General features: G+C 31.5%; 2 protein-coding genes across 4 annotated transcripts; one reads left to right on the top strand and one right to left on the bottom strand.

The window, feature by feature from the left end:
- Window positions 1–61: 61 nt before the first annotated feature.
- On the top strand, window positions 62–3791 carry LOC140884251 (U-box domain-containing protein 34-like). Of its 2 annotated transcripts, XM_073290950.1 has the most exons (10): window positions 62–230; window positions 392–513; window positions 602–717; window positions 867–988; window positions 1059–1306; window positions 1481–1582; window positions 1867–2295; window positions 2437–3186; window positions 3294–3400; window positions 3672–3791. In XM_073290950.1, exons 1-10 carry the CDS (start codon window positions 68–70, stop codon window positions 3673–3675), a joined length of 2163 nt encoding a protein of 720 aa, XP_073147051.1. In that variant the 5' UTR covers window positions 62–67; the 3' UTR covers window positions 3676–3791. The 2 variants fall into 2 exon arrangements, with proteins under 2 accessions (XP_073147051.1, XP_073147050.1); XM_073290949.1 differs by lacking the exon at window positions 3672–3791 and having other exon boundaries at window positions 3294–3660.
- A 95-nt stretch (window positions 3792–3886) lies between these two features.
- Window positions 3887–7517, bottom strand: LOC140880829 (mitogen-activated protein kinase kinase SIPKK-like). 2 transcript variants are annotated; one of them, XM_073285640.1, is made up of 9 exons: window positions 7266–7517; window positions 7090–7174; window positions 6188–6322; window positions 5828–6052; window positions 5548–5730; window positions 5085–5305; window positions 4881–4926; window positions 4704–4798; window positions 3887–4212 (listed from the first exon to the last, which is right to left on the bottom strand). In XM_073285640.1, exons 1-8 carry the CDS (start codon window positions 7340–7342, stop codon window positions 4709–4711), a joined length of 1062 nt encoding a protein of 353 aa, XP_073141741.1. In that variant the 5' UTR covers window positions 7343–7517; the 3' UTR covers window positions 3887–4212; window positions 4704–4708. The 2 variants fall into 2 exon arrangements, 1 of the variants encoding a protein (XP_073141741.1); XR_012149716.1 differs by lacking the exon at window positions 3887–4212 and having other exon boundaries at window positions 4718–4798; window positions 5031–5305; window positions 7266–7516.
- Window positions 7518–17903: the final 10386 nt, after the last annotated feature.

The raw sequence follows: 17903 nt of genomic DNA, 5'->3' as shown, positions 1-17903 counted from the left end.
AAGCTTAAATTTGACAACTTCTGATCTCTCCTCCATTCAAACTTTAACCAAAAATTTGAATTCGGAGATGAAAATCGGCGGAGGCGGCACCGTCGTGGTGGCGGTGAAGAGAGCGGACGGGAGGGGTAGCCAGCGGGCGGTGCAATGGGCGGTGGAGAATTTGATGCCCAACGCGGATTGCTTGCTTCTCGTTCATGTTATGCCCACCATCACTTACATTCCCACTCCATGTACTTCTTCTCCTTCTTCCTTGGTTTCCATAGACATTTTCACAAAACACACACAAGCTCATATGACCAGCTTGTATCAGTATATCTACATGTTGTGTATATTTCCTCTGTTCTTTTTTTATTAATTTTGAAGTTCGAAAAGTCCTTTCTGTGTTCAACAGCAGGAGGTAGCATTCCGGTTAAGGAGCTGGATGCGAGTGTGGTGGAGATGTATATTAATGATGCGAAGGCAAAATGTGAAGAAATTTTTCGCATGTTCAAGTTCCAATATGGTACAAACAAGGTAGACTTTTTTTTTTCACATCGTGTCTGTTGGCTTTTGCAAGAATTCATTAGTTCTAATTGAAATAGCTGTGTTGAACTTCCTGTAGATCAAAACCTTGTTATTGGAAGGAGAGAATGCCGCGTTCATGCTTCTGAGATATGTAACAGATTCAAGAACAACAAGTTTGGTGCTTGGGTCTTGCTCCGCCAGTTACTTTTCGAGGTATTAATACTTATCTTTGCTGCTTCTCCTCCATTGTGTGAGTGGAACTTTGTATGCTTTGTTTGATTACATGTGATTGTCTGTATATTTGAGTGTTCGACATGGAATTCGACCCCAAAGTAATGTTGACTCGATAATTATTTCCTCAGGAAGACAAAAGATTCTGAGTTGCCTTCAGTCGTTCTCAAACATGCTCCTGATACTTGCAACATCTATGTGGTCTCTGCAAATAAAATCATATCGAATTCATTGAGTCACATGTTGACTGCTGGTATGCCAAGAATCATGTGCATTGGTTGTAAGACTTGGTCTGTGAACTTGATGGGTTTTACTTTTAACAGAGCGGAACCTTGTTTCTCATGGAATTAGCAAACAGGAATCTAGCCTATCCTCTTCATCGGCAGAGTCCAAATATGGCAGCTGCCTTTCAGATGAAAACCATCCGCTTTCTCAAGAACATACGCAAAGATTCTCTAGTGTGTATTCAAGTCCTGTTTCAAAAAAATCTGATCAAATTGCAGAAGACACCATCTCAGATACACTGAGAACTAGTGGGTGTCAGCATAAGTCATCTCCTTGTTCAGGGCAGGTAACTCGACTCATATTTTATATCATAAAAGTTATCTTCATTTAGAAATAACAATCAGTTACTACTTGGGGTGGAGGGGTGGGTGTCTATGTTGTTTTCTGCATACATCCCATCATTTACTAAAAATTCATGTCATCAATTTATACTAGGAGTGTGATTACCTCTTTTTTGCAGTGTGACATTCAGGCTGAAATAGAACAAATGCAGCTGAAACTGGAGAACACGATCAATATGTACCATAAAGCTTGTGCAGATCTGGGCCGTGCACAAAGCGAGGTTAGACTTGATTAGTTTTAGACAACTTAAAGCGATTTGGCTTGTCACTGGTCTTTTAGTCGCAAGCATTGTTGCACTAGAACTTTCATTTATCCTTTTCAACATTATCTAAAATATTTGATTTCTGCTTGATGCTTCTCTTTGGAAAAAATTAAAATTAAAATTAAAATTAAAATCTGAATGATGACATCCTTATGATGTGTGTGAATTGTGATATGGGGCATATGCCAGAAGATCTTGAAATTAAGCATCTTCATCGAAAAGTAAATTCAATTATGTTTCAGGTACACTTGATTTCTTCTGAATGCATTGATGAGGCACAAAAAGTGAATGCTACTCACCAAAGAGTAGAAAATCACAGGAAAATGGCTGCCATAGATAAAGAGAAGTATCTTGAAGCTGAGAAGGAAATTGAGAAGGCAAAAAATTTGCTAGTAAAAGAGAAATACGAAAGGCAGGTGGCAGAACTGAAGGCCCATAAAGGGTCACTGGAGAAACAGAAGATTGTTGCAGCACTGCTATCAAACGATATAAGGTACAGAAAGTACTCAAGAGATGAGATACAGATGGCGACTGGATCGTTCTCTGAGAATAAAATGATTGGTGAAGGAGCATATGGGAAAGTTTATAAATGCAGCCTTGATCATACCTCAGTCGCCATCAAAGTTCTTCGCCCTGATGGACCTGACAGAAAGGAGGAATTTTTAAGAGAGGTTTGGCATAGTTTTCTCATCTTATTATTAATCCTGTTTAGAAATCTGAAGCCCTCCTTGTGTGATCTTCTTTCCAAATTATTAGGGCCAGTATAGTACCACGTTGCATTTGCTGATAACATCTGTTGTAAAAAAATGCAGGTTGAAGTTCTGAGCCGTTTGCGCCATCCTCACATTGTGTTATTACTAGGAGCCTGTCCAGATAATGGTAGTCTTGTTTACGAGTATATGGAAAATGGTAGCCTGGAGGATCACATCTTTCGCAGAAAAGGCAGAACTCCTCTTCCATTGTCTTCTCGATTCCGGATAGCTTTTGAAGTGGCTTGTGGACTTGCCTTTCTGCACTCCACAAAGCCGGATCCTATAGTACACCGTGATCTAAAACCTGGGAATATTTTGTTAGACAAATATCGTGTGAGCAAAATATCAGACGTTGGACTGTCAAAAATCATTTCTGATGCAGTGGCTGATGGTATTACAGTATACAGGGATACGGTTGTTGCGGGTACCTTACATTACGTAGATCCTGAATATGCAAGAACTGGAACTCTTCGACCAAAATCAGATCTTTATTCTTTTGGAGTGATTGCCCTCCAATTATTATCCGCTCGTCGTCCCAATGGGATTATAACTAAGTTTGAAAATGCTATTAGCAGCGGCAGCTTATCAGATCTTCTTGATAAGTCTGTTGCAGATTGGCCACTAACCGAAGCACACCAACTAGCCGAAATTGCTTTGAAATGCTGTAAACTTAGATGTAGAGATCGGCCAGACCTTGAAACCGAGGTGTTGCCGACGTTGAAAAGACTAGCTGAATTTGCTGATTCAAGAAACGCGGAAGATAGAAGCCATTTCCATGCGCCTAAGCATTTTTACTGCCCGATTCTGCAGGTAAAAGATCACACTCCAAAATGTGTATAACTGATGTTTCATGCATGCTGTTGTGTGCTAATGGATCTCGCCGCCTTTTCACTTCAAAATATATATATTCAATGCAGGAAATAATGCACAATCCACACATAGCTGCCGACGGTTTCACCTATGAGCATGAAGCAATGAAAGCGTGGCTATACGAACACGATATATCCCCCACGACAAAACAAAGGTTAGAACACAAGATGCTCACTCCAAACCATGTCTTGTCTTCTGCCATTCAAGAGTGGAGTCGGAGTTGAATTTAAAGTCACTGTTGCATTGCAGTTCTCTTCTACAACTGTATTTGTTAATGTTACTAAAGAATGTATGAAATGTATATCTTGTTGTATAATACACTACAGTAGGCACAGTAGGCTTAGATAATTGTGCTATGTTTGAAACTTTCTGCGACTATACCCGTGTAGAATTGATAGCATGATCCAATTTGTCTGCATGTACAGTTGATGCACAGAGATGGCATTTTGGAGCACCAGAAACTGTTTATTATTATTTCAGATGAAATAAAAATATGTTCTGGATCACCTCTTTTGGGAGAAACAATTATGAACAAGCACAATGAGAACAAATTTATTATTTATGTTTTGAAGTTTTTTTTTTTTTTTTTTGCTGTAGATTCTCAATTTTACTTTTAGTTAATATTTATAACCAAAAACAAATGTTATCATTGATTGAACATGTCTAAAAATACATTAGAGCATGAGATATTATGCTAAGAGAACTCATTGTATACAGACAATTACAATTCAACTCAATGCAGCAGAACAACCCCCAACCCCCCAATTCTATACTGGTTGAATCACCAAGAATTTCTCAGATTGATTTCTGAAATGGCAGTTCATGTAGCATTAAATCTTTTTGGCGATGTCATTCTTGTGCCATTTTCGTTATATTTTCCGATGCATTTGAAAGACTTCTCCTCAACATTAGGCCTCAAACCATGCGTAGGCTCAAATTAAAGCTATTGATCAAGCTGAGACAAACCTGCAAGAATTGCAACGAATTTGCATGAACTTTTCTTACCATCAACATATGCGCACCAAACTTTATTGTTTCCAGCTACAATAAAAGATATAATTTCGTTGACGATAACAATTCTAATTAAAAGTATACATACAACTCAAATTTTACAAACGATCAAGCATTCCAACTGCCATCTAAATTGATAGTTGATGAAGATGACACGCGTGATAAAAAAAAAAATGATAAATATAAGAAGGTAATCACTTATTATATGGTGTATGAGATTTTTTTTTAAAAAAATATATGGTGTATGAGTTGATTGTTGATCGAACAATCCATACTTATCTTATCAACCACATCAAACAGTATCTTAAAGTCTTGGACACTACGATATACAAATTTGGAGTAGACCATGCTCATGCCGGAATGCAGTCAAAGTTAAACCACGAGAAGGGAAAATATATATGAACCAAAAAGGGGGGAGAATGCTTTCCATAATTTATGTGTCAAACCTTGTTTAAAGTATGGCAAGTGGAGGTTCTGCACTGGAGAAGTACATCGCAAGATCCACATCAATATCATCGTACTTGGTGATGAAGGGGTGCACCTATTTTTACAAAAATACATAATCGCTACTAGTTCCTAAAGAATAAGTTTTTAAGACTAGCAGAGGAGTTAGCGCGCAGTACCATAAGTTCATTTGCTGACAATCTATCTTTTGGATCCTTTTGTATGCTGAGAAAATCAGAATGCACAAAATGACATGTGTGCTAGAAAAGCAAAGCTAATAAAAAGGGTTCAGAAATGAGATTATATAAATTAGAGGAATTTTATTATACCTTCTCTGAGTCATCAATTATAGAAAATTAAAACAAACCGAGTATAATGTTTACCAAGCAGAAATAAATGAACAAAACTCGGGAGAAAATAAATCAGAAGGTGCGGAAGGTGCCGGTTGATTGACAATGGTGTCCATCAATTCATAGACATTTATCCATCCACCTGGCTGTGGTGAGGAGTATGGAAAATGCCCTATTGAACATTCAAGAAGAACCAAACCAAGGCTCCAGATGTCGCTTCTGTATCCGTGGGTCCTCCCCAGGATTCTCTCTGGCTAAAACATGAAATGGAAATCAGGAAATGTAAAGAGCACTGGTCATAAATGAAGGTAAACTGCCAAAAGCCATAATATAAAGAAACATTATTATAATTGATGTAGAAGGATGTGTGCTGTAAATGAATGATCCCTTTGCCAAGTACATAATCATACTATTTGCTCGCTTGACTAGCTTAATATGTTATTTTTTTGTAGAATTTTCACAAGATAAATTCATAACATCTAAGCATTATACTCACAGACATATAGTTGTACGTGCCAACAAAGGTGTTGGCCAAGCCAGACGTGCTAGCCAGAATTGCACTGACCCCAAAATCGGTGATCTTTACTTCACCTCTGTGGTTTACAAGCAAATTTGATGGCTTCAGGTCCCTGTGAATGACATGTTTTTTATGATGAAGATACCACAAGCCTTTGAGTACCTATAAATGTCACCAGAATTTGGAGAGATTTTTTAATTTATTTTTCGCGCTCCAGCAAAATTTGTTGGTTAAGGATTGGAAACAAAATGCTTGTCACCTGTTTACAAATTGCAGCTAGATACGGTTCCGGAATCTTATTAACCTTCTTGAGAAAATCTGCAAGAGACCCCCCATCCATGTACTCCAGGACTATAGATATTGCACCGTTGTCGTAGAAAGATTGATAGCAGAGCACAACATAGAGACAATGGGATGACTGAAAAATTTTCAGTTCCTGTGCAATATGCTTTCTAGCTGACTCTTCGATATTCATTTGAATAACCTGAATCAAGTGTGAAATTTTAAATGGAAACTGGATTTAGTGACGTGCACACACTAGATGACATATTCAAGAGAACTCTCTTTAATCTTGTGAAGCATGACAATCTATATATACATATATATGACTCTTGCATACCTTGAGAGCGAAAAATTGATCGGTCCATTTATGTCGCACCAGACGTACAATACCGCCATATCCCTTTCCAATAACTTGGATCGCTTCAAAGTCAGCTAAGGTCAATTGGTTTTCTGATGGTTGTATTAATGTGGACTGAAAGAAATTAAAACCATGCCAAATTAAAAATATGTTTCCATTGCAGCCATGCTGTCATAGAAATCGTTCTTGCAGCAGCATACAAACATTAAATTCATTAGTCAGGGACAGTAAATTTCATGATTTTCAGATTACATAAAACAAAATATACGTATGTTGCTACATCATTGCAAAAAATCCAAAATGGATGCAGCTTCCCTCAATCAACCCCTTAGCTTAATGATGGAATATAAGAGAATCTCTTGTCCTTCATTTACCTCTTTCACGATAAATTTCTGATTGTGATTAAAGGGTAGAGAGAGGATCAAACACCTCTAGTTATATTTTAAAGGTAATTGATTCCTATCAAGACTACAACTTTTTGGGAGAAAATAGCCCAAAGACTACACACTGCAGCAAGTCATAAACAGGTTGTAAGAGAGGGTTGAATTCCAATGGTCCGAAAAGGGCCGGTTTATTTTCATTTTTTCATGTGATGAAATGCTTCGCGCCCTCACAGCGAAAATAAAGATGCAACCTTTTTTTTCCTGGATCAACCCATATCGAAGGGTAGCATCGAACAAAATCCTATGTGTTTGGGAGAGCTTTTCATTAACAAAATTTCACAAAAATTCAAAATCTTGTGAAGGAAAAGTTACCAAAGTCACGTACATCTCATGCAATAAATTTTTTGCATAGAAAACATATATAGCATGAAATTTTCAGAACCCCAAAAGGGAAAAGATATCAAATCAAATAAAAAAAGGCGTTCGTCATATTCATACAGTCTCAACTTCATTCTCGGAGACAATACGAATGCCATCAGCATTAACTAGCAAGTCGCCATCCATAAATGTCCCTGATCGAGTCCTGCATGATTATAAAGAACAAGAATAAATAAAATAAACGAAACCCCTTGTAAAAATCCTCGTTGAATTCACTAGCTAGACACGAAGATTACAGAAATTTGGACACAGAATTTTCATCGGCAGAAGGAATGGTGAGCTTCAGGTTAGCTGCCAAAGCCCCTTTGTTCATTCTCGAACAAACAATCTTGAACCTTTTTTCCTCTGATTTGGGCTAATTGGTTAGTAAAGGGCTAATCTTTTCTTCTTTGGGATACTTCTCTGGTTTTTGGGCTAATTGGTTAGTAAAGGTGCTAACTTTAAATTGACTGGGAAAAGTCTTTAAAAAATTCCAAAAAAAAAAAAAAACTCTGCAAATTAGTTGAATTCACTGTCACATCGACTAGATAACTTTCTTTCTTTTCTTGTCTACAGAAGAAAATGGGAAGACACTCAGATACTTCATGCTCACTTTGCATGGCCCCAACACCCCTCCAAGTGCCCGCGCCATTATATATTTTTCTTCACCTTTTTTTTTTCCTTTTTTCATGTATATATATATATACTAGGAAAGAGACACGTGCGTTGCACGTGGAAATTTACAATGATGATGTAAAACACATTATTTTTTTTGTAAAATATTCTAGTATGTTTTAATGTCACTTCGTATAAACGGTCAACCTACCTTATGTTTCATAGCTGCATAAAATGAGAGTTCGAACTCCTTTCAGTCACACAAAAAAATGAAAAGCCTTGTTTTGTGAAGTTAGCAAATTATATGTATTATATTAGAAACTTATATATATGATATACTATTCAACTTTATTAATGCAATATATTTTCCTCAAAATAAAAATGCATAAACAATAAAAACAAAATTCCGCTACTATTATCCGAAAATAGCCAATATGACAGTACTAATTTAATTACTTTGATTTTGCTTATGAGTTAAAATAGGTATCATGAGGATTCAGAGATAATATTATTAATTTATTGTCCAAATATTATCATTGTAAATTGCATTAGATGATAACATTAAATCAACATTTTTTTTTAAAATCAGTGTGACGATACTTTTATATGCTGATAGTTTATTATAATAAGATATCATTTTTCAAATGACCGTTTATTGATCTGTTTGTGGTTTTATGTGTCTATTTTTTTAAATATCCTTTTAAATCATATATGTACATTTTTATAATTTAAACCATGTACATGAGCTTTACTTAAATTCAAGTTTTCTCACGCATTGAGGGTTTCAGTCTACTTAGAGGTGTCAAAATGAGTTTGATTTGTCGGCTTATCACAGGCTGCAAACAAATTGTAATTTTATTTTTTTGTTTTACAAAATCACGAGTTAGGTTGTGGACTATATAAAAATCAAGACTTGTAAGTAGAGGTGTTAAAATGAGCTAGATCTGTCGGGTTGGCCCGCCCCACCCGCCATACAAAATAGATGAGTTGGGTTGACATTTTTTTAACCCTCCTAAAAGGTGGGACACCCTGCTCTGCGTAATGGTGTGTTGTGGAGGGTTGCGGGTTGGCCAGTCAAACCCATCAAATTACACGTAGCCACGTAGGTCCGCTGGGTTAGCTCGTCTCACCTTCTAAAATAGGTGAGTTGGGTTAGTGTTTTTCCAAACTGTCTTAAAAGGGTAGGTTGGCCCGTCCCGTATCCCCTAATGGTGTTGCGACGGCCGGGTTGTGGGACGGCCCGCGCCTCTAACCCGTTTTGACACCTCTACTTACAAGGAATTATTAGCAATGTTAAAAAACCGTGGAGCATGATGAAGCATTATAATAAAGCTTCAAGCTACGCAAGATTATACGAGTTTAGACCAAACATGAGTTAATCAAGAAATTCTGATGGGCCGGGCTAAGATGAATGAAACTCATATTTAAAGGTATCTCACTTTGTATGATTGGTTAACCAACATAATGTTTCGTCGTTGCATAAAATAGAGTTCGAATTCTTTTAGGTCACACATAAAATTTAAATGGATCTTTATTCACAAAATTAGTATTCGGTTACCAAATTATATGTGTTATATTAGAAATTTATATGTAATATTTAAACTTTATAAATGTGATGCATTTTTCTCAAATTTAAAATGCATATACAATTAAACATTCAAATTTAAGATGAATGAAACTCATATTTTCCCACTTTGTACGAGTGATTAACCAACCTTATGTTCCATCGTTGCATACAATGAGAGTACAATTTTTTTTGGATCACACACAAAATTTAAATGGATTTTTATACACAATTAATATTCTCGGTTACAAAATTATATGTGTTACATTATAAATTTATATGTACTATTTAAACTATATAAACATAATGAATTGTTCTCAAATTTAAAATGCATGTACAATTAAACATTCAAAGTTATTATTATACGCATATAGCCAATATTGCATAAGTAATTTTTTAACACTCAATGTACAATGAGTTAAGTGACAAATTTATGAAATATTATAACAGGTGTCATAAAAATTAAGAGAAATATATATTATTTATTGCCAAAAATATTATAATTCTAAAATGCGATTAGATGATAACATTCAATCAACACTTTTTAAAAACCAGTACGACAATAGTTTTATATGTTGATGGTTTATTATAATAACATAATATTTTTTAATATACAGTTTATCAACTTCTATCTGGTTTTATGTGGCTAATTTTTTAATCTCCTTTTAAAAGTTAAATATATATTTTACTAATTTAAATAGGCACATGAGCTTTACCTAAATTCAAAATTTTCTCACACTTTGAACACTTTACTCTGCTTAGAGGTGTAAAAATTACTTGGCTCAGTCGAGTTGTAACATGCCGCTAGCCCAGTTCAACACCTCTTTTTCTACTACCAAGAAAAAAAATTATCATCAATTTGTTCAACATGTATATAAATTAAATATGTCTATATATAATTAAACACAGAAGTTTTGTTGCTAAATTTCGAAAATAAATTTAATGATAATATATTTGTTCAAAATATATTCAATTTTTAATATAAGACATAACATCTCACTATTTTTAAGACGGACAGTCTTAAATGTTCATATTTGAATTGTTGTTTTACCTTCCAGAAAAAATGATCATCACAATATTATATTTATCTTATTTATATCGATATTATAAGAGTCAAACGTTTGTTACAATATATAATAATTATCTTATATCATATCTTTAAATTAATATTCAATTCTATGTTTCATGTTATGAGTGGACCTAATAATTAAGAAAAATATTTCATACATATATGGAATATACAAAATTTAGCACAAATAAAAAGAGTAATTTTATTTAAAATTAAGTTTTATTCTATCCATATTCTTGTCAAACTCAACGATTATGAATTCAACGTCTACTAAATCAGTAAGCTAAATAACATCTCGGTCGAAAATATCAATATTTACTGAATATTTTTTAATTTCCTGAGTTGTTCTTATTTTCATAATTTGTTTCATTTGTTATTTCAACTTATTGAATATTGTTATTGAAATTAAAGACGTACAAAATGTTCAAAAAATTGCACGAGAATTTGATCACCAACTCACACAGAAGAAAAATGATATCAACAAAGTTCATTGAAAATTATCTAATTAATTAACAATATCTGTTAAAAAATTTCTAATTAATTAAGATACATTCTTTTACAATAATCATATGTACTCCTTTTAAACTAACATCATTTGTTCCTTAATATATTAATCACATTTGGTGAAACTATCAAAATTTAATATTTGCAATAGCCAAACATATATGCTTACTGCCCCATCGCAAACTTAGTAGAGTGGAAAAAAGGACAAAATGTGTTAATAAAATATTATCATGAGCTAAGCTTAATGCAACTCGTATATAGAAATATCCCACTTCGTATAAGTGGTCGACCAACCATATGTTTCATAGCTGCATAAAATGAGAGTTCGAGCTATTTTCAGTCCCTCTTTGTGAATGAATATTCGGTTAGTAAATTAATATCTGTAATATATTAGAAATTTATATCTATACTATTCAAATTTATAATTGCAATATATTTTCCTCAATATAAAAATGCATAAACAATAAAAAATATTCCAAAATATTATTATCCGTAGATAGCCGATATGATAGCACTAATTTAATTACATGCTTATGAGTTAAAATAGGTTACATGAGAATTCAGAGAAATATTATTAATTTATTTCCCAAAATATTATTATTGTAAATTGCAATTAGATGATAACATTAAATCATTTTTTTTAAAATTAGTGCGACGATACTTTTATATGTTGGTGGTTTATTATAATAAGATATCATTTTTCAAATGATCGTTTATTGACTTGTATGTGGTTTTATGTGTCTATTTTTTAATATCCTTTTAAGGCATATATGTACATTTTACTAAGGAGAAACTGCAATTTTGGTCCTTTATATTTATCACTTTGCAATTTCGTTTCTCTATGTTTTTATATTTCAATTTTAGTCCTGTATGTTTTGATTTTTGGCAATTTCAGTCTTTCTTCTTCGAAAATTCTTACGTGACACTGTACACGTCAGTTCCACATCATCACTGCATCGGTGCCACATTAGAAAAATAACTAAAATTACCAAAAAAAAATAAAGATAACAGACTAAGAGGACCGAAATCGCAAAATGACAAATATATCGGATTTAAAAAGAAATTTTTCCTTTTACTAATTAAAATCATGCACACGAGCTTTACTTAAATTAAAGTTTTCTCACGCATTGAGCACTTCAGTCTACTTAAAGGCTGCGAAATGAGTTTTGATTCGTCGGCTTATCACACGTTGCGGACAAATTGTGATTTTATTTTTCATTTTACTAAATCATGAGTTAGGTATGTGGACTACACAAATAAATACTTACAAGAAATTAGTAGCAATGTTCAAAAAGCGTGGAGCATGACGAAGCATTACAATAAAACATCAAGCTACGCAAGCTTAGATGAGTTTAGACCAACATCAAGAAATTTTAATGGGCTAAGATGAATGAAACTCATCATATTTATAGGTATCCCACTTTGTATGACTGTTTAGCCAACCTTATGTTCCATCGCTACTTAAAAGTTCAAATCTTAAATGAATCTTTATTCACAATTTTAGTATTCGGTTACCAAATTATGTTATATTAGAAATTTATATGTACTATTTAAATTTAAACTTTATAAACGTAATGATTTTTTTTTCAAATTTAAAATGCATGTACAATTAAAAAATTCAAAGATATTATTATATGCATATAGGCAATATTATATCAGTAATTTTTTAACTCTCAATATACAATGAGTTAATGTCACAAATTAAAATAGGTGTCATAAAAAATTAACAGAAATATTTTTGTCACCAAAAAATATTCATATTCTAAATTGAAAATAAATTAGAACATTAAATAAATATTGTTTTAAAATTAGTACAACATTACTTCTATATGTTAGTAATTTATTTATTATAATATCTCATTTTTGAAAAAATCACTATCGACATGCATGTATGTGGTTTTGTATATTTATGTTTTAATTCTTTTTTTAAGCCTATATATATATATATTATACTAATTTTAAATATGCACATTAGCTTCACATAAATTCAGCTTTACACACGCATTAAACAATTCACTCTACCTTAGATGTGTCTAAATATTAAGACAAAGACATATATCATGATTATGCCGAACGAAGGGCCATGCATATTTACAGCAGCAGAACTCGAACAATAAAACCGCGAAACCAAATTCATGCATGATCTTTACTTCAAATCATTGACTTATGACCTATATATCTAATAATAATAATAATATATAATAATAATAATATATCCAGACGATACGATACCAAATCATGAAGGATTCATTGCCCGACCTCACTCCCACGTGATTCACCATGCATATTGTCGACAACACCTTGGTACATTTCCGATCTGATCTCGCCTGTAGTAATCTAGCCTCATTGTTTCCAGTTCAACACACATATCGGCAACATAATTGCTGCAACAACCAACCACCATAGAAGATTACCGAAGTGTTGCTGCGACAAATCCGCAACCTATAACAATATAACTCCCTACAAGAAACCATCCTATATATCATTTAATTTCTTCCACGAACAACTTGGAATTTTTAAATTAAAAAGAAAAAGAAATGCAACACGCTCATTTGAGGCAGAGTTCCAAGGAAGAAAAATTCGATTCAAAGAATCACGTAACACTTATGATTAGGTACCACATGCAAGAGGAACGAACCCAATTTCTGCTGCGGCATGAAAAAATATATATCACTGAAGGAGGGAAAAATCGTATGTGTGCAAACAAAACATGGAGCAAAAAACAGTATGTAACCATTGTAAGCGGGGGAGGTAGAAACACCAACACGAGAAGCCAAATTTGAAAAGCACTTTGTAAACAATCCAAATAAAAAAAAACAACGAAATAAAGAAGAAAACGGCTGGGAGCAAGCAACACAGACCATGCGAGGAAACCCGAGATGACAATCGAGCTCCTATGTACCCCGCCTATGAGAGCCAGAAGAACGATAGCGCGTGGCATCATAATTCATAATCAATGAACATTCCTATCAGGATACTGGATAGATAGATAAGTAGAAATGAGAAGGAAAGAACCGGAAGGAGTAATGAGGGTTTGCATTAATAGACAATAATTAATTAGGTGCTATTAAGAAGAGAAGATAGATAGATAGGTAGAAATGAGAAGGAAAGAAACGGAAGGAGTAATGAGGGCTTGTATTAATATACAATAATTAATAATTAATTAGGTACTATTAAGAAGAGAAGAAGGAAAAACACTACGTAGCAAATTACAACCGAGTAAATAGAAGGATAAACACGAAATTTGACTTAGTAGTTTGAAGGATAAAAAAGTAATTTCACAATTCAAACTGGCTTATTTATAATAATATAGATATAGATATAGATATATACAAGAAAAATGTACGTGCGTTGCACGTAACAACAATTTTATTTGATTGAGACCGAAGTTATCAAATTTTGAATGTTTAGCTTTATTAAAATCAAGTGTTATACTTTTTACGGGCAAGTTCAAATTTCAGTCATCATGATTCAATATCTAATTAGCTACTGAAGTGGTCATATGACCTATTTAACTTTATTTTTTGTTATATTTGTCGGTTTCTAATCGATGGTTTTTTTATAGTGATATTATATGTTTATGCATTGAGTTTGATTTATTTTTTAACTAACAGTTTTAAAACAATAACATATGTTATATATTTATTGAAAAACGTAAAATATGTATATTTGTTACAAACTGTAGGATCAAGAGATTTGTGTTTTACTAAAAGCTATAGTTAGTGATAATTGTGTAACACAAATCTTTTAGATCGTATCTCAGTTCAAACAAACACATGTTTCAATTGTTCAACTCAGGGAGACAATTATTGCACCCAAACAATCACCTTATCAAGAATTGTGTTTTCAATCAATATGAATCGAAACTACAAGATTAATTGACTCTGATATTAATTGTATGGCCGAACACGTCTCGCTTTACCAAAATTTATTGTTGATGGTAACAATAGGACTCAAAATTTTAAACAATACAAAATCTCAAGCGTCATGTTTCGATTAATGCTCTCAGAGACTATTATTGCACCCCAGCATAAATAATTTATGTTAAATGATAAATTTTTTTTTATTGATTTTTAAGAAAAAATAGTAATTTCTTTCTGAGAAATGTTTTTTTGATTCATTAACTTGTCCAAATTTGAGTTTTAGTCCATTGAGTTGTTAAATTTGGTTATGGTGCACTAAAATTTAATCTTCAATTATTGTTAGTCCAATTGCTGACGTGATATTTGACAATTCAACAATGTTCGATCTCACTTCAGCATTTTTACGTCGTGTCAGTATTTTTTTTTATTATTATAAATCAGTATTTTCCAGTGTCACGTCTCCAATTAGACCAAGAGTAGCCGAATTAAAATTTAGCATATCACAAATAAAGTTTGTAAACTTAGTGGACCACATCATAATATTAAATAAGTTAGTGAACAAAAAAACTATTTTTTCTTTATTTAAAAGCTTTATTTAGAGATGAATTTTGATCTTCTATTGATAAAGTAAATATAAATCATGTATTACCTTTTCTCTGATAAACCATGTTAATCATTAGACAATTGTTGTAGCTTGACTTGCTACAGTAATTTTTTTCAGATAAATGATTTTTAGATTCATTAACTTGTTCAAATTTGAGTTTTAGTCAATTGAGTTGTCAATTTTGGTTTTGGTGCACTAACATTTAATTTTTGACTATTGTTAGTCCAATTGCTGACGTGATTTTGACAATTCAACAATGTTCGATCTCAATTTTTGACTTGAATATGTTTTTATTCTTAATTTTCTTCAATAATAATCCAATTGAGTTGTTTTAAATTTGATATGCATATAAAACACATGTTGTTGTACATGCCATAAAAAACATTTATAGTGAGTGTGATAATTAATATATAATTTTTAAGAATAGTATGTTAAATATATTATTTGCAATAAAAATTTGAGCAGACAAAAAAATGTGAAGAAAAAATATTTTTAGAAGATAAACAATCATATTTTAAACAATTTAAAAACTTTTATAATCAATCATTCTAGTATTTAAGTAACTTAGATATAATAATAACTTGTCAGACTTAAAATCGATTTGAATTTAGTGTGATTTTTTTATTTTTTGTCACGCAACTTTTTACGATTTCATAAGAATTAACATTAATTGATTTTATTAGCCAAGTACTATACTGTAATACACATATCAACATGAAACTTAGTTATAATCACACTCTCTATGTCTCACTTATTTAAGCTACATTTATTTTTTATTTGTCTCAATTATATAGTTTTGTTCTCATATTAAATATCATATGTCCTACTTTTTTAAACAATTTATCCCTATTAAATTCATATTATTAACTACTTATATAATTATTTTATTTTATTAAAATTTAATTAAATAAGGGCAAAATAAGAAATTCTTTTACAAAATTTACTTTTACAAACACTTTCTTAATATATATATATATATATATAGAGTTTTGCTATCCTGTCCACCCACCGTGCCCACCTAATGTGCCCACCATGAGGTGACACTCAACTATTGGACGCACAATTCATCACATCCAATAGTTGCACGGTGGGTGGACAGGATAGCAAAACTCTCTCTCTCTATATATATATATATATATATATATATATATATATATATATATAGCTCTGATCCCCTGCATCCTAGGGTGCAGGAAAACGGTGTGCGACCCCTAAACCCGATAGTGGGTTTTAGTGGTTTTTGTTTTTTTTTTTGCACCACTAAAACCCATTACCGGGTTTTAGTGGTCGCACATAGTTTTCCTGTGCACCCTAGGGTGCAGGGGATCAAAATTATATATATATATATGAAAATACACACAAGCCTAAATAAATAGGACGAAATGAATATATATTTTTACCTTGGACAAGAAAATATTTATGTTGTTTATTAATTCTTTTAAATTTTCATATTATTTTACCGATTTATCCTTATTAAATTCATATTATTAACTACTTGTATAATTATTTTATTTTATTAGTATTAATTGATTCTAGTAGCCAAATATTATACTGTAATACAAATATAAACATAAAACTAAGTTATAATCATACTCTCTATGTCTCACTTATTTAAATTATATTTATTTTTTATCTGTCTCAATTATATAGTCTAGTTTTCATATTAAATATCATATATCCTACTATTTTAACAATTTATCCCTATTAAATTCATATTATTAACTGCTTCTATAATTATTTTATTTTATTAAAATTTCATTAAATAAAGGCAAAACGAGAAATTTCTTTACAAAATTTACTTTTTCAAACACTTTCTTAATATATATGTGAAAATACACACAAGTCTAAACACGTTGGATGAAATGAGTATATTTTTACCTTGGACAAAAAATATTAATGTTGTTTATTACATTAGTAGTCCTTAAAATTTTCAAAAATATTAGACAAAAATATTAATTATTAAGTGAAAAATGATAATAACTAAAGTGTCACTTTTATTTCATATTAAATATCATAAATCATAATATTTTACCAATTTATCTCTATTAAATTAAATTCATATTATTAACTACTTGTATAATTATTTTATTTTATTAAAATTTAATTACATAAGGGTAAAATGAGAAATTTATTTATAAAATTTATTTTTTCAAACACTTTTTTAATATATATATGAAAATACACACAAGCCTAAATAATTGGGAAGAAATGAGTATAATTTTTTACTTTGGACAAAAAAATATTGATATTACAAAAAATATTAATTATTAAATGTAAAATGATAATAACTAAAGTGTCACTTTTATTTATTGAATTAAATTTAACAGTTAATCTACTTTGAATAATAAATCAATGGACACAAAATTAAGATAAATTTTAATTAATAACTTTTTTTAATTTAAGACATTAATTAAATATTAAAAATTATTATACCTTGAATAAATAAATAGACAAAAATTAACTACTCTTGACTAATCTAGAAAATGAAAAGAAAAACTTAAAAAAACATTGGAAATGACAAAAATATTTAATTAATAGTATGTAAGATAAATAAGAGCAAATTAGAGAATTTACAATTGGAACTCATATATTTATAAGAGTAATAGAGTAACAGATTAATCTACTTTGAATAATAAATAAATGGACACAAAATTAAGATAAATTTCAATTAATAAC

Source organism: Henckelia pumila, chromosome 2 (assembly GCF_033568475.1).
Source record: "Henckelia pumila isolate YLH828 chromosome 2, ASM3356847v2, whole genome shotgun sequence".
Classification (NCBI taxonomy): Eukaryota; Viridiplantae; Streptophyta; class Magnoliopsida; order Lamiales; family Gesneriaceae; genus Henckelia; species Henckelia pumila.
This window is presented reverse-complemented; position numbering and strand designations above follow the sequence as displayed.

Excerpts from the sequence above, each read along its gene's own strand:
- LOC140884251 (XM_073290949.1), top strand. The coding sequence starts at position 68 with ATGAAAATCGGCGGAGGCGGCACCGTCGTGGTGGCGGTGAAGAGAGCG. Across the intron at positions 514-601 it reads TCCAATATGGTACAAACAAG|ATCAAAACCTTGTTATTGGA; the intron begins GTAGACTTTTTT and ends AACTTCCTGTAG. Across the intron at positions 1,583-1,866 it reads TGGGCCGTGCACAAAGCGAG|GTACACTTGATTTCTTCTGA; the intron begins GTTAGACTTGAT and ends ATTATGTTTCAG.
- LOC140880829 (XM_073285640.1), bottom strand. The coding sequence starts at position 7,342 with ATGAACAAAGGGGCTTTGGCAGCTAACCTGAAGCTCACCATTCCTTCT. Across the intron at positions 7,175-7,265 it reads AATTCTGTGTCCAAATTTCT|GACTCGATCAGGGACATTTA; the intron begins GTAATCTTCGTG and ends ATAATCATGCAG. Across the intron at positions 4,927-5,084 it reads TGTTCATTTATTTCTGCTTG|CATACAAAAGGATCCAAAAG; the intron begins GTAAACATTATA and ends TGATTTTCTCAG.